Source organism: Lemur catta, chromosome 18 (genome assembly GCF_020740605.2).
Source record: "Lemur catta isolate mLemCat1 chromosome 18, mLemCat1.pri, whole genome shotgun sequence".
Classification (NCBI taxonomy): Eukaryota; Metazoa; Chordata; class Mammalia; order Primates; family Lemuridae; genus Lemur; species Lemur catta.
In genome coordinates this window covers 43,222,581-43,236,570 of record NC_059145.1, presented here as the reverse complement: position 1 = coordinate 43,236,570, position 13,990 = coordinate 43,222,581, and the positions used below count along the sequence as shown (strand labels likewise).

At 51.3% G+C, this 13,990-nt stretch overlaps 1 protein-coding gene and 1 long non-coding RNA gene across 2 annotated transcripts in view; one reads left to right on the top strand and one right to left on the bottom strand.

The window, feature by feature from the left end:
* Positions 1 to 13,990, top strand: part of SLC6A20 (solute carrier family 6 member 20) — a 35,175-nt gene that overhangs the window by 12,615 nt on the left and 8,570 nt on the right. The window contains exons 3-7 of the mRNA XM_045529816.1: positions 798 to 889; positions 4,792 to 5,019; positions 8,169 to 8,279; positions 8,925 to 9,166; positions 9,988 to 10,150. Of these exons, the coding sequence (XP_045385772.1) occupies positions 798 to 889; positions 4,792 to 5,019; positions 8,169 to 8,279; positions 8,925 to 9,166; positions 9,988 to 10,150 (836 nt within the window). The remainder of the gene's footprint in view (positions 1 to 797; positions 890 to 4,791; positions 5,020 to 8,168; positions 8,280 to 8,924; positions 9,167 to 9,987; positions 10,151 to 13,990) is intronic.
* On the bottom strand, positions 9,604 to 13,653 carry LOC123623091. Its single transcript, XR_006729789.1, has 2 exons — positions 12,547 to 13,653; positions 9,604 to 10,393 (listed from the first exon to the last, which is right to left on the bottom strand). It is a non-coding gene; the product is annotated as an uncharacterized LOC123623091 (long non-coding RNA).

Below are 13,990 nucleotides of genomic sequence, written 5' to 3'. Positions count from 1 at the left end.
CCGGCTCTCAGAGTGGGGCGGAGGAGAGGGAAGCCCCAGGTTGTAGCAGCTGCTGACATCAGTGGTGTAAATACGCCCACCGTGGCCAGGTTCAAACTACTGAGAGATGTCCTGGCACGTGGGCTCGGGGAGCGGAGGAGGCACTGGTGCTGGAGGGCTGGTGTGGGCCGCTCCGGGGCACCACTGGCTGCCACCATCTCTCTGTTCCCAGGCCCCACCCTGGGTTTCGTGTAGGCCTGACCTGATTAGGGGCCACCACAACCCCTCCTCGCATCCCTCCTCGCACCCCTGCTCCCTGCCACCTCAGGGCAGGATTGGACCCAAGTGACTCAACCGCAGTTGAGCCCAGCAGGGAGCAGCTGTCTGTCTGGCACGAGGGTGGCAGTGACAAAGTGCTTCTCCCACGAGCCGTGAATCCTAGTTCCGACACTTACCAGCGGGGTGGTCTGGGGCGAGCTCTGTGCCTCTGTCTTCTCCTCTGTGAAATGGAGACAATACTGTTGTAAGGACCAAAGGCACGTGAAGGACTTAGCACGGTACCTGGCACTTAGATCTTGAAAACATGTCAGCAGCCTCATATCCCAGAAGATGAGGAGAGAACTTGGGGAAAAGAAAGAACCCTTATGAAGTGCCTGGTCACGTTTACTCACACAGACCTGGTGAAGGGAGGTCTCGCTGTCCCCAGGGCGGTCACTGCAGCCTTGTCCTGGGAGCGCACGCTGGACGGGGCCACCGCCCCCTCGCCCAGGCAGGGTGGGAGGGGTCGCTCCTCAGCACCGCCCTCTGCTTCCTCGCAGGGGTCGCCAGCGTGGTGGTCTCCTGCTTCCTCGCCATGTACTACAACGTCATCAACGCCTGGGGCTTCTGGTACCTCTTCCACTCCTTCCAGGTGAGCAGGCGCTGGGGCAGGAAAGGGAGAGCAAATCAGGGCCACCTGCTGGGGGAGGAGGGGCTTGGGCAGCTGGAGGAGGTCAGGGGGACAGCCTCAGGGGAGCCAGCGCGGGGTGAGGGGCTGGGGACAGCGGGCGGAGGGTTTGCAGACCTGCTGCACCTCCCCTTACTTTGTGAGCCAGAGTGTGCCGCTGTGAGCATGTGTAAGCGTGTGTGTACACACTTCTGGGGAGCAGGTCCATGCCTTTCACTGTGTTCTCTCTGAAAGATGTGGCCCCCAAAACATTAAGAACCGCTGCACAGCAGGCACGGAGGAGACCTGTGGGGACACTGCAGGGATGGACCCTCCCCCCACCCAGCAGGACAGTACAGACGCCTCCTCCTCGCCGGCCACTCCCCCGCTTCCTGCAGGGTCACTCGTCCTCCAGGTTTCTGAGTCCAGGCTGAGTCCCTCCTTTTCCCTGCAGACCCCAGAGTTCTCCTAGAAGGACCATTGTCACCCTGTAACACGATAGGGACTATTCCCAAAGATAAACATTTTAAACCCTGCATTTCTGATTGTAGCCACAGCTGACCCTTGTAGAAAATGTGGAAGGGGCTGGAAATCGCAGAGAAGGAAGAGAGACCCCCAATTCCACACCGAGAGCTGGCGTGGTATCCAGGACAAGAGGAACTTTCCTCTCTGCCGCCCACGCTCGTTTCTTTTCCCGGCTCCTCCCTCTTCACTCTCAGGGTCCGTCCCTCCCCACTCGCCTTCCAGGTACCACCGCCCTCCTGGCTCCTTCCCAGATGGAGACACGAGCTAAGTAGGCCAATGCTTTATCTTTTGTCCCTGAGCCAGGACCTGTCCCCAAGGTCCAAAAACAAGGCAGGGCGGGTCCCAATTTGCTTCTGGCGTGCTTCGATATAACGTAGCCTTGACTCTGTGGGGCCCTTGGGAAGGCCTGGGCAAATGACTCCAGTAATCCTGACTTGGCATCTACAATGGAAGGTGCTACATCCACACCCCTCTCTGGCTTCCCAGTGAGCCCCACCCAAGTTGCCCTGTTGCACACGTTCCTGGCAGGAAGGATTCTCTTCCCAGAGCTTAGCTGCATGGAACTCCCTGGCGTTCTGTGAAGACTGGCCCCAACTCTGCTTCTCCCCAGCCTTCTGGGTAGAAATAGGGTAGCTCCTCCTTCTCTAAAGTCTGGGGACTGTTTCCCCTCTTCTGTGCATGGCTGTCATGCATGGTTGGGCAGGTTGTGTGCTGCACGGTGGCATCACCAATTGAGGGCTTGCCATACATATTGTAGGCATTACAGATTTTATACTTATTAAGACAAGTTTTGAAAGATGGAAGCAATGTGTCTTGTCCTAACAAGATCATAGTAATCTCACCATCTCCCAAAGGTGAAAATAAAGTGTCTCAGGAAAGGGGCACCTTTATCTGATCCTCAGAAGTGTGAGGGCCAAAAACTCCTGAAAATTACTTGATTATTCATTCACTCCATCCTTCACAGGTCGTTAGACTTCTCCCTTAGTCCCTCTGCTTTGAAGTCACATGATAAGGTAGTCATACCAGCTGCAGACAGTCATTTATACTTGCTCTGGGCCAGACATAGTCCCCAGTTCTTTAAGATGTTCACTGCCGTAAGCATCACAACCACCCCATGAGGCTGGGTGTACTGAGTACCTGAGCAGAGGGGAGTTAATAGCTCATGGCTGTGGGATTGGACCTCAGCACCTGGCTCCACAATCTGTGCTCCTGCCCACCCCACTCCCAGGCCAAGCTTTCCAGCCTCTTGTCGGGCCCTTCCCACCAGGAGCACCTTGGCTGTCACACATGCAGATGCACCTGCTGATTCAGAGGAGGGTGAGGGAGAATGGACTGGAATTGGCCCATTTAACAAGCTCTTCTGTAGTCTAAAGCTTCTTCACCTTGGCAGCACACTGAGGGGAGCTTTAAAAAATCTGATGCCTAGACCCCACCCCAAACACAAAATCAGAGCCTGGGTGATTCCATAGTGTAGCTGGCATTGGGAGCCAGGCCAGGCTGGGCTGGCATCAGCAGGTAGTTCAGTGAATGAGCCCGGGTCAGTCCCACACGGGCTGCAAATGGCCCAAGGGGTGTCAGCTGGGGCAGCTCAACTGGGCACAGGTCTATAAGGGCCCCTCTCCCCTAACTGGGATTTAGTGCTGGCTGTCACTGGGCACCTAAGTTCTCTCCACGTGGCCTCTCTCTCCATGCACCCTCATCATTCGGGAGGCTATCACTCACATGTCTCCACAGGACAGCTGGTTTCCAAGAGGGTGAGACGGCAGCCGCAGGGGTCTGGAGACCTGGCCAGGAAGCCACACAGCATCTCTTCACTGTGTTCTTGTGGTCAGCGCATGTCACAGGCCAGCCCAGACTCACTCCCTCTGCATGGGAGAAACTGCATGTGCACCTAGGGAGGGGATTGGTGGCCAGCTTTGGACACAATCCGAGTCAGAGCTAGAAACCAGCTGTCACAGTCCAACAAGCAAGGGTGGCCCTGGCGCCAGGGGTCTCCCCACATGGTGAGGCAGTCCCGAGCACTGTGCAGGTCTGCTGACCTGGGCCCCAAATGCTCACTGGTAGAGTCGCCATGACCCATCAGGTAGTGCCACTGGGCCTCGGTTCTGTTTCCTGGGAAATATGGGATTGAGCACAGTGGTGTGGTCAGACTTGTTTCTGTTAGTGGAGCAATTCTGTCTGTGAAATCTGAGCTTGTGGAACCCAGATATCTGCAAAACTCATCAATGTGGGGCTGGTCTTGGCAGAGCAGGGTTGGGGCCTCCATCCCCCAAGTCAGAATTAATTTTCCTCCCCTGCTTCCCTCCCAGCCTAGCACTGCTATTGAGCACTTGGCCTTGGGTCATATTACACGTGCCCCATGGAGGCTCCTTTGCTCCTATGTGACAGAGAACCCAGTTGAAAGTAGCTTCAGCAGGCGGGGGCCTCACTGGCTTCACCCTGCTAAGTCCAGGGGTCGAACTGCTCCAGGCGTCACTTGACTCGAGCTCAGGTGGAGTCACCAGCACCAGGTTCTCTGGCTCAGCGGGGCAAGATGGCTTCGGGGAATGAGCCTCATCTCCTTCCAGCTCCCAAACCCATGTCCATCGGAGGAAATGCCAGTCTCCACTGCCAGTTACTCAGGGCAGTCCCCAAGTCTTAGTCATCCCAGGACTTGCAGGGAACTTGTGGAAGTAAACAAAGACCACCCAAAGGAGAACAAGCTGAGGCTCCGTATTCAGAGCTCACCAGAGCGAGGGAGGGGCCCCATCGCTTGTGCTGGGCAGCGGCTGCGAGGCGGGCAGGGCGTGGGAGGCTTTACAGGGGAGACGGGGAGGGCTCCAGGTGTGTCCTCCTCGGAGGCTGCTGGCAGGGGAAGCTGCAAGCGGCTCATGAGAAGTGGGACATCCTATGTGATTGGTTAAGGGGGTATATTTGGTTTTCTCTGGTGGGTCCTGAGTTGGCAAAAAATAGGGATTCTATCAGTCACTGACCAGGTCCTGACCATTCGGGGCCAACACTGCCGGGGCTGTGGTTTGAGTTCCCCGGCTGGTTGCTGCAGAAGTTGTTGGTCAGAGTTCTGCTGTCCATCTGGTCTGGCCATTGTCCGCTTGATACTGTCTCTTAGGCCCACCACAGAGTTCAGCAGTCCTCGGCAAACCCCTGTAGAATTGCAGTGAGAGTAGAGCCCCCTCCCTCCACCCTCTCCATGCCCCCACAAACTCTCTGACTCCCTGTCTGCCTTCAGGGGCTCCAGCCGCCTGCCCTTTAGGGACCAGCGCCCTTCTCTTGCAAGAGCCTCCTGGCAGGGCCACCCCCATCACCACCACGCTGACTTTTGGCCTCAGCCCTCACTTCTGTGTGATGTTTGTTTTGGTCCCCAGAACCCCCTGCCGTGGTCTGTCTGCCCGCTGAACAGTAACCGCACAGGCTACGACGAGGAGTGTGAGGCGGCCTCCTCCACGCAGTACTTCTGGTACAGGAAAACGCTCAACATCTCGCCGTCCATCCAGGAGAGCGGGGCTGTGCAGTGGGAGCCGGCGCTGTGCCTCATCCTGGCCTGGCTTGTGGTGTACCTGTGCATCCTGCGGGGCACCGAGTCCACTGGCAAGGTGGGACGGCAGGGCACGGAGGGCGGCACGGTGGGGGGTGGGGGAGCAGCCCCCTCTGTCTCTGGCCCTGGCAGTGCCAAGGGGTACCTTCTGCAGCTGGGGGCCAGAAGCTGTGCAGGGGCAGAGGGCTCGGACAGTGTTGCTGGCACAAATCTCCTACTGGGTGACCCTAATAATGGCCAGAGGTGCTTGAAGTTGCAACTTTCAATCCCAAAATGAGGGCTTTCTCACTAAAAATAAGAGCGTTTCTGTACCAGCCACTTGCGAATCCATGGCAGCCAAGCAGCCAGTGAGTTTCCCTTCATTAAGCCTTTGAATGACCCCACATGGGCCCCCCCCTCCCCCCCCAGCCCTCACACTGCACTTTGGTATTGCCTGGAGGACTTTAAAAGAATCTCAGGCCTCAGTCCTGCCATTCTGAAGGAACCAATCTGGGTGTGAGCTGAGCACCGGGAGGGTCAAAGCTCACCAGGTGACTCACGTGCAGCTCGTGCAGCTCGGGTTGAGACCTTTGCCCTGAGCTGCTTTCAAGGACGCTGTGGAGCTGTCGGGCCAAGCTTCATAACCCTTTTCTTCTCGGTGCATCCCAGGTTCATGTTCCCACTTGGGCTGGTATGTTTCTCTAACTCTAGCCTGTCCATGCAGAAGGTTTGCTGTGAGTTGTGAGTGTTCCCAGCGCCTGCCACCTGTCTCCAGCTTCAGCAGATGCCCGGCCACCCAGTGTGCCCTGTGTCCTACAGTCTCCTCCTAGCAGTTCCACCATGACCCGGGCACCCTACTCTGTCTCATTCGGGCAACAGCCCTTCATGGTAGATTTCATGGGCCCACTCACCTGAGGCCTAGACAGGTAAAGTGACCTGCTTAACGTCACAGCTAGTGAGGGAAGAACAGAGCAGAGCCCAGCTTCGCCCCAAAGACTCCCCACCATCTCGGTTTGGTGAGCCACCTCCCGTGTGCTCTCTCCACATCTTTTGCGAATTAATCAACCCCAGCTTTTCCTTGCCAAAAGTCCTAAGAGTCCACCTGACCTCACCCTCTTGGTTACCTGAGTTGCCACCATGTTTTTCTTTAGGCACTAGACCAGAAATAGCCACAGTATTCCAGAGACCTAGTGACAATCCCAGCATCAGGCCTGGTGGGACATTTTATTTTGATTTCCCAGACCCCGTGACAGCCAGGATCTTAGCCCCAAAAGCATTGCACACCATGGCTGAGCTGAGGGAAGAGTGAACATGAGGACTCTTTCCTGGGACAGCTTAGAACCTGCAGCAACTTACTCTGTCCCATCGTAGAGCTTAGCCGACACTTCTGTGCTCATAAAAAATGCTCTTGTGATTTATCTTTGCCAGATTATTACGAGCATGATCCAAAGTATCTGAGGGCAACATCTGCAACCTTAGAGATTTAACGAGATAATTCCTGTTCCTGACCACTTGCAAATGTGTTACATGAGACCCTGTCATGCCATGAAAGCTTACTTATTCGCACCTGTTCTCACCGTCTATTTCCTCTGCTTCAGCCCCTTCCTCTACAAGTGCCCCAACAGCTCTGTTACAGGGGATTAATCTCGGTAGGGGCTGTATGCCATTTCCTGGCCTCCTCCGTTGCGATCTCCTTTCTTTCCTCCCAGAATTTCTGTGGAGTGTCAGCAATGGTTTCTTGCGGTAGGTTAGCCCAGACCATGTGTCCAGCAATCCTGCTTACTTGACTGGGGAGAAGTGACGCACCTCTGCCGGGACTCCAAAGAGCCTCTGGGGAAGAGTGCTCACCTGGGGAAGGGAGGGAATTCCAGAAACTTGCCCTAAGTGGCTGCTAAGTGCCCACTGTTATGCACAGTGGCCACCCCTCCCCACATTGTCCCCTTGCCTCTTCAGATCACAGGCCAGGTGCCCTGTCTTTTCAGTTATCCATCTCCATCTCATACCTGCTTGGTTTCCTTATAAGGGTGGGTGGATTTATTACTCCTCTCAGTTACAACACCCCAGCTAAGAAGCAATGATAAAAGACACACCTCACATTCTGCCTGCCCTCCCCAGAGTGAGAGGACACAGAGTGCCACTGTGGTGGCCTTGGGAATTCAAAGGAAGGTAGGGCCATGCCTCAGCAGGCATGGAAGGCCCAGGGTAATTCAAGCCTTTCTGGACACAGGTCACCAGCTGTGTTTGTCACAGGAGAACACAAACGTTAAGGGAACTCACACAGAGAACAATCTTGCAAAATCCTTCTTTACATATGAGGCTCTGGTGCACATACGAGTAGACTTACAGAGAAAATTCCAGTCCTGGGTGGGCATACATGCACATGAAGGCCTCTCTTCAAAGGCTTTGTAAAAGTTAAAATTACCCAGAGCCTGACAGTCTACTGCCAAAGCTACCATGAAAACTGAAGATAAAACATCAGTGAACTTGTGGTGCATGTCAGCGGGGAAAGATTTAGCTGACAAAAAAGTCACTTGTTTGCCCACCACTCACCTCCTGTGGTGCTGCCCGGTTCCTAACAGGCCACAGACTGGTACCAGTCCTCCGCCTGGGGGTTGGGGACCACAGCTCTACACTGCAAGTCACTACCTTTCCTTTCTGAGCCCTAATGGCCAATCTCTCAGGCCCCAATCCTGAGGAAACCTGTCCTACCCCAAGACCCTGATTTTCTTTTTCCTTCTTGAGATAATATAAATCCTGCAAGTATTTCTGCTTCCTGCTTTGCTTAGGCCACTAGGAAGCTCAGAGACTGGGCAGAAACTCATGCCCTATTCTGTGAGCTACCTTTTTCTTTGGGCTCTGGACTGCCCATATTTTCTCTTCAGACTAATTTCTTCATCTAACAATTTAAAATGTTAATGTGACTGATGCATTTTTGTGGGCACTGACAAATTCTTTCTGGAATAAGGTTGAGTGGAAGGGAGGGTGAAGGCAGAGCCTGGAGACCTGCTTGCCTCTTCTCTACTGAACAAGAGACCTCCTGGTGGTCGCCCACATGCCACAGCGGTGTCTCCAGCCCCAGCTCGGAACCTGTGTCGGCCCCAGAACCCCGCTGCCTTCTCCTGCTGCTGGCCGCTTGGTGGTGCGGCCTGAATGGCCCAGGCATGGGGGTGTTCCTGTCCTGCGGCCCGATCGCTCCGGGAGACTAACGCTGCCCTCTGGCGCCCCCAGGTGGTGTACTTCACCGCGTTGCTGCCCTACTGCGTGCTCATCATCTACCTGGGCCGGGGCCTCACGCTCCACGGAGCCACCAATGGCTTGATATACATGTTCACTCCCAAGGTACGAGCTGGGGGGTAGGGGCTTTCAAGGCGCCCCTCCGTCGTCCTGCCACCGTTCGGGGTGGGGTGGGATGAGGGGAAGACAGAGCGGACAGGGAGGCTGGTGTGAGCCCACCAGGCTGTGGCGAGGGCTGTGGATCACTCGTGGGCCCTAGGTCGCCCCCTCCGCCAGGCAGCCCCCACACCCTGCCGATTCTGGGGCACGCAGTCTTCGCCCTTCCTCCCCGTCCGCGCTGCCCGGGACTGACGGCTGCCCCAGCCCCAGCCCAGGCCCCTTCCAGACGCAGACCGAGCTCTTTGCTGGCGCCCACGCGCCGCCGTGCAGCCCCTTCCCTGCAGGGCTCGCCGCGCGCCTCGCCGACCCCCGCCCCGCTCCGCGGCGCTCGGTAGCGGGGCCTGTGCCTGTGCGGGGGGGCGCGCCGGCCACGCCACTTGCGCCTCTGAGCGCCCAGACCGTGCAGCGCCCGCCTTGTGAATCAGGGGCTTGATGCGGTTCTGAACTGTTCCGCCGCGCACTGTTGCACCGCGCAGCCCCGACGGGCGGGGTGCGGTGGCGGGCACGAGGGGGCGGGCCGCCTGTTTCCCCAAGTCCCCCCCCTCGCCGGATGCCCGCCCGGGTCCCTCAGCGCCGCCCCCGCGGTTCCAGGTGGAGCAGCTGGCCAACCCCAGGACCTGGATCAACGCGGCCACCCAGATCTTCTTCTCGCTCGGCCTGGGCTTCGGCAGCCTCATCGCCTTCGCCAGCTACAACAAGCCCTCCAACGACTGCCAGAAGCACGCCGTCATCGTGTCCCTCATCAACAGCGCCACCTCCATCTTTGCCAGCATCGTGACCTTCTCCATCTACGGCTTCAAGGCCACCTTCAACTATGAAAGCTGCTTGGACAAGTAAGCCCGGGCTGTCCCGCCGCGTCCCGGGCTCCCCGAGCTCTGAGCTGAAGGGGCGCCGGCGCAGGTGGGGGCCAAGAGCACCGGCTTCGAGTCCCCGGCCCAGGGCTCAGGCTCGGCTCCCGCCCGCGTCCCGCAGCTGCGGGCCCAGAGCCGTCGGCGTCTGCCCCGCGGGGAGGCGGCGCTCTGACTGTGCACAGCGCTCGGACGACGGCGCCTTAGCTTCTTTTGCCCCATCTCCCCCACCTCAAAAGTGACCAAGAGCTCCCTAGCCGAGCCACCGAGATTGCAGAATTCACTGTCTGTGGCCCCTTCCCCAGAACACAAACATCATCCAGGAGATAGGCTGTCCAATTCGGTAGTCACTAAGCCACAAGCGGCTATTTACAGATTTGAATTTAAATTAAAGTAACTTAGTTTACATTTAAATAACTTAATTTATCTTTAAATAAATATACATTTTACTTCAAGTCATTTCTTCAGTTACACTAGCCACATTCAAGAGCTTAGTCGCCACATGTGGCCAGTGGGTACCAAACGGGACCGCCCAGATATTGAACATTTCCATCATCACAGAAAGTTCTGTTGGACTATGCCGGTGCAGAGGTTAAAACAGCCCAGCTGCATTTGGTTCTTGTTGTCGTCACTGTTCGTATCTCAGACATCTTCAAAACCATTCAAAATGACCCTGTCCTTTAAAAAGGTCACCAAGCAACAGATTCCCTTTCCAGATGCAATCAGGAAAGGAGAGGCTGGCGGGAGGCTTTGGTGACGGGAGGCTTTCTGATCAGTGAGGGTTGATCTGATGGTCTGCTCTGCAGGGTGATTCTGCTGCTGACCAATTCTTTTGACCTTGAAGATGGCTTTTTGACAGCCAGCAACCTGGAGGAGGTGAAGGACCACCTAGCGTCTACCTACCCAAGCAAATACAGTGAGGTGTTCCCTTCCATTGAAAACTGCAGCTTGGAATCGGAGCTAGACACGGTAAGGCGCCCTGGCAAGGTCTCGGGCTTGCTTGTCTCCACACACGCGTAGGGACCTTGGAGAGCTGCCCACTTGGGCGATATGCACGGCCCGGAAACATCCAGGAAGACGTATTCTCCCTGTGCCTCTGAGAAGAGCGACTTCACCACCACTCTCCCCAGGTGCTGCTTGGGAGTCCTAGTTATTATAAAGTTCCTTTAGGTTCTCTGTGTCCTTTCTTGCTTTCCCTTTTCTCTTTTGAAGCTGTAAAAATACAGGAAAGTGCAGAGAATAATATAACAAATGCCCATATATCTACCACTCAGAATGAATAATTATAAACATTTTGTCATTTTGAATTCAGATTTTTTTTATGTTAAAGCAGAGAACATTTCCAGGACAAAGTTTAAGTTCCCTTTATTACTGGCCCCAAGTTTTCCCTACTCACCAGAGGCAGGAGGCTTCATTTTTACATTTTTCTTACCCATATATGTACTTTCAGATAATATCATTGTTTTGTTGTCAGTATTTAAATGGACATAAGGGGTCCTGGATGATATTTTTCTCATTTAACATTTTGAGATCTGTCCCTAATAATACATGTGGAATCTCATTAATTCATTTTAAGTGCTGCATTTTATTCTATCACACAAATATACCACAATTTATTTATTCATTTCCTTACTAACAGAAATTTGGGGTTTTTCTCCCAAGCTTTAGCTACTAAAATAATCCTTATTTATGTATTTACGTAATTATCTCTTCTATGCTGGGACCTTTATTTTTTCACATTAGTTTTAGGATGAATTTGACAAGTGTCACTGGGGAAAAAATCCCCTAGGGAATTTTTATTAGACTTGCATTGGTTTTATAGTGTAATTTGGGAAGAATTAATATCTTTTGAGTTGTGACTTTTGATTCAGGAATGTGCTTTTTCTCACTCACTCAGGTCTTTTTTTATATTCTTCAACTAATTTTTTCCATGAATATCTTGGCACATCATTTATTAGATTTATATTACCTTATTGTTTTATTGTTATTGTGAATTGTGTCTTTTTCCCCCTCATTTCTATCATTGTTTATGTTTGTTGCAAAAAAATCCAACGGTTTTTGTATGTTGATCTTGTATCTAGCAACTGTGTTGCCCAGGCTAGAGTGCCGTGGCGTCAGCCTAGCTCACAGCAACCTCAAACTCCTGGGCTCAAGCAATCCTACTGCCTCAGCCTCCCGAGTAGCTGGGACTACAGGCATGCACCACTGTGCCTGGCTAATTTTTTTTTCTATATATATTTTTAGCTGTCCAAATCATTTCCTTCTATTTTTAGTAGAGATGGGGTCTCGCTCTTGCTCAGGCTGGTCTGGAACTCCTGAGCTCAAATGATCCACCCGCCTCGGCCTCCCAGAGTGCTAGGATTATAGGCGTGAGCCACCTCGCCCAGCCAAATTATCCTATTAATTCTCATATTGGTCTATACATTTGCTTCAGTTTTCTGTGAAAGCTATCATATCACCTGCAGATAGAATTTTGTATTTTTCTTTTCAATACTTATTTCTTCTTTTTTCTTACTGTATTTACCAGAACTTCTAGTACATGGAGGTGGTAGTGATAGGGCATATTTGTCTAATTCTTATATTTAATGTAAATACTTCTAGAGAATGCTCCTAGAGAATACTTTTCAAGGATAGGGAATAGAGAGGGCCCGTGGCTCTGGTTGCCAGCAAGCAACTTTGGAGGTTGGTGTTTTTGGTTGGTTGGTTGTTTTTTCTGGCACTTTGTTTCCTGGGTGGAGCTATTCTAGGTCATTTCATGGGGGAAGCAACATTTTGTTCCTCCTGGTTGTTCAACCCCAGCTTCATGCTTACATTGGCCTGTGGCATGAACCCCTCTCTGGGAAGGCATCAGACCCCCAGTCCCTAACCCCCAGCCTTCAAGGCCTAGATCCTGTTCAGATGACCCATGAGATCTTTTGGCTACAGCACCTGTTCAGTATTCTCACTCCAAGTTTTCTTTTTGGTTTTGGAACTTGGGAGTTTTCCTCACTTACTTTGGAGTTTTGTTATATGTCCAAGAATTATGTGGTTGGTTATTGATTTATTTAGACTTTTTTTTTTCCTGTTGTGTTTGTTTTTTTTTTTCTTCCTCTTCTTCTTCTTCTTTTTTTTTTTCCTTTCCTCATTCCACTTTATTCTCTACTATTTGGAATTTGGACACTTGATGTCTCTTCTTGAAATTTTCCTACACATACTTAACAGTCTAAAGTTAGACAATGTCTTAACTTCCCTCCCAAACAGCACAAGGACTTTAGAACACTTTTATCTCATCTCTCCTGTTTTAAATGATTGCTGTCCAGTTCTGTCTTTTTAAACCTATAAATTGGACACTATTGTCATTTTATACAGTGTTTATATTTACCTACCTGTTTGCCATTTTATTTGATCACCATTCCTTCTTGCATCCCAGCTATCTTCAAGGGTTTTTCCCCCTAAAATATCTTCTTTTAGAGTAGGTTTCTCGGATTTTGTTTATATGTAAATGTCCGTATTTGGCCCCATTTTTAAAAGATATTTCTTTCTCTAAGTAGAAAATTCCAGGTTAACAGTTATTTTCTCTCAACACTTTGAAGATATTTGCCTTGTGATTCTGGCTCCCATTGTTGTTGCTGAACTTTTCTTTCATTCTTTATAAGTAAGCGGTTCTTTCTCTCTAATTTCTCTCACAATCTCTGTCTTTGGCCCTTTGTCTTTGGCCTCTGCAATCTAGGTGTGAATGTATTTTTATTTATCCAGTCTAGGCTTGGGTGAGGTTGAGCTTCCTCGATCTATGGGTCTATATTTCTTATCAGTTTTGGAAAATTTATACCTATTATCTTTTAATCATTGCCCCTGCTTCTCTCGTTATTCTCCTTTTAGAACTTCATTTAGACCTACGTTAGACCTTTTCATCCTATCCTACAGTTCTCTAATCTCTCTTTTATTTTTCACATCTTATCCTTTTTTTGTTGTTTCATTTTTTTATTCATTCCTGGATTATCTTTCAGGACTGTAGTTCTCTTTTCAACTGCATCTAATCTGGTATTTAACTGTCAGCTGAGCCTTTTAATTCAATAACTATATTTTTTATTTTTAGACACTATGTTTTTTCAAATTTACTTGTCCATCCCAGTATCTTGTTACATGTTTATCTTTGTATAATAACTTTATCTTTTGTTTCCTTAAATACTCCACATACAATGGTTCCAGTGGTGGCCATACGCAGGAGAATGAGAGCAGTCCACCTTAGTGGAGAGGAGTATTTTGTCACTGACACAGTTTAGAATTGCTGGCTCATAAGAATAATAAAAAGCACATCAATTTGTAGTAGGTTTCACTATTTTTTAGAATTCTCTACAAGTGATTACCCCCTTATTGTCTGCATCTAAGGCTAACTATTCTCACTATCCCCCTGAGCAACTGGTATGCCATTGAGCTCAGGCTGCCATAGTGAAATACCATTGACTGGGTGCCTGAAACAACAGAAATTTATTTCTCACAGTTCTGGAGGCTGAGAAGTCCAAGATCAAGGCCCAGCAGGGTGTGGTCTCTGGTGAGGACCTGCTTCCTTGCTCACGGGCAGCTGTCTTCTCACTGTGTTCTCACATGATGGAGAGAGAGTTTTCTCCTTCTCTTCCTCGTCCTATAAGACCACAGTCCTATCAGATTGGGCCCCACCTTTATAACTGCATTTAACTTTAATTACCTCCTAAAGACCTTATCTTCAGATATAGTCACATTAGGGATTAGGGTTTCAACATATAAAATCTGTGTAGACACAATTCAGTCCACAGCAATTCTGAGTCTGACACAGTCCAACATCTGCCACCT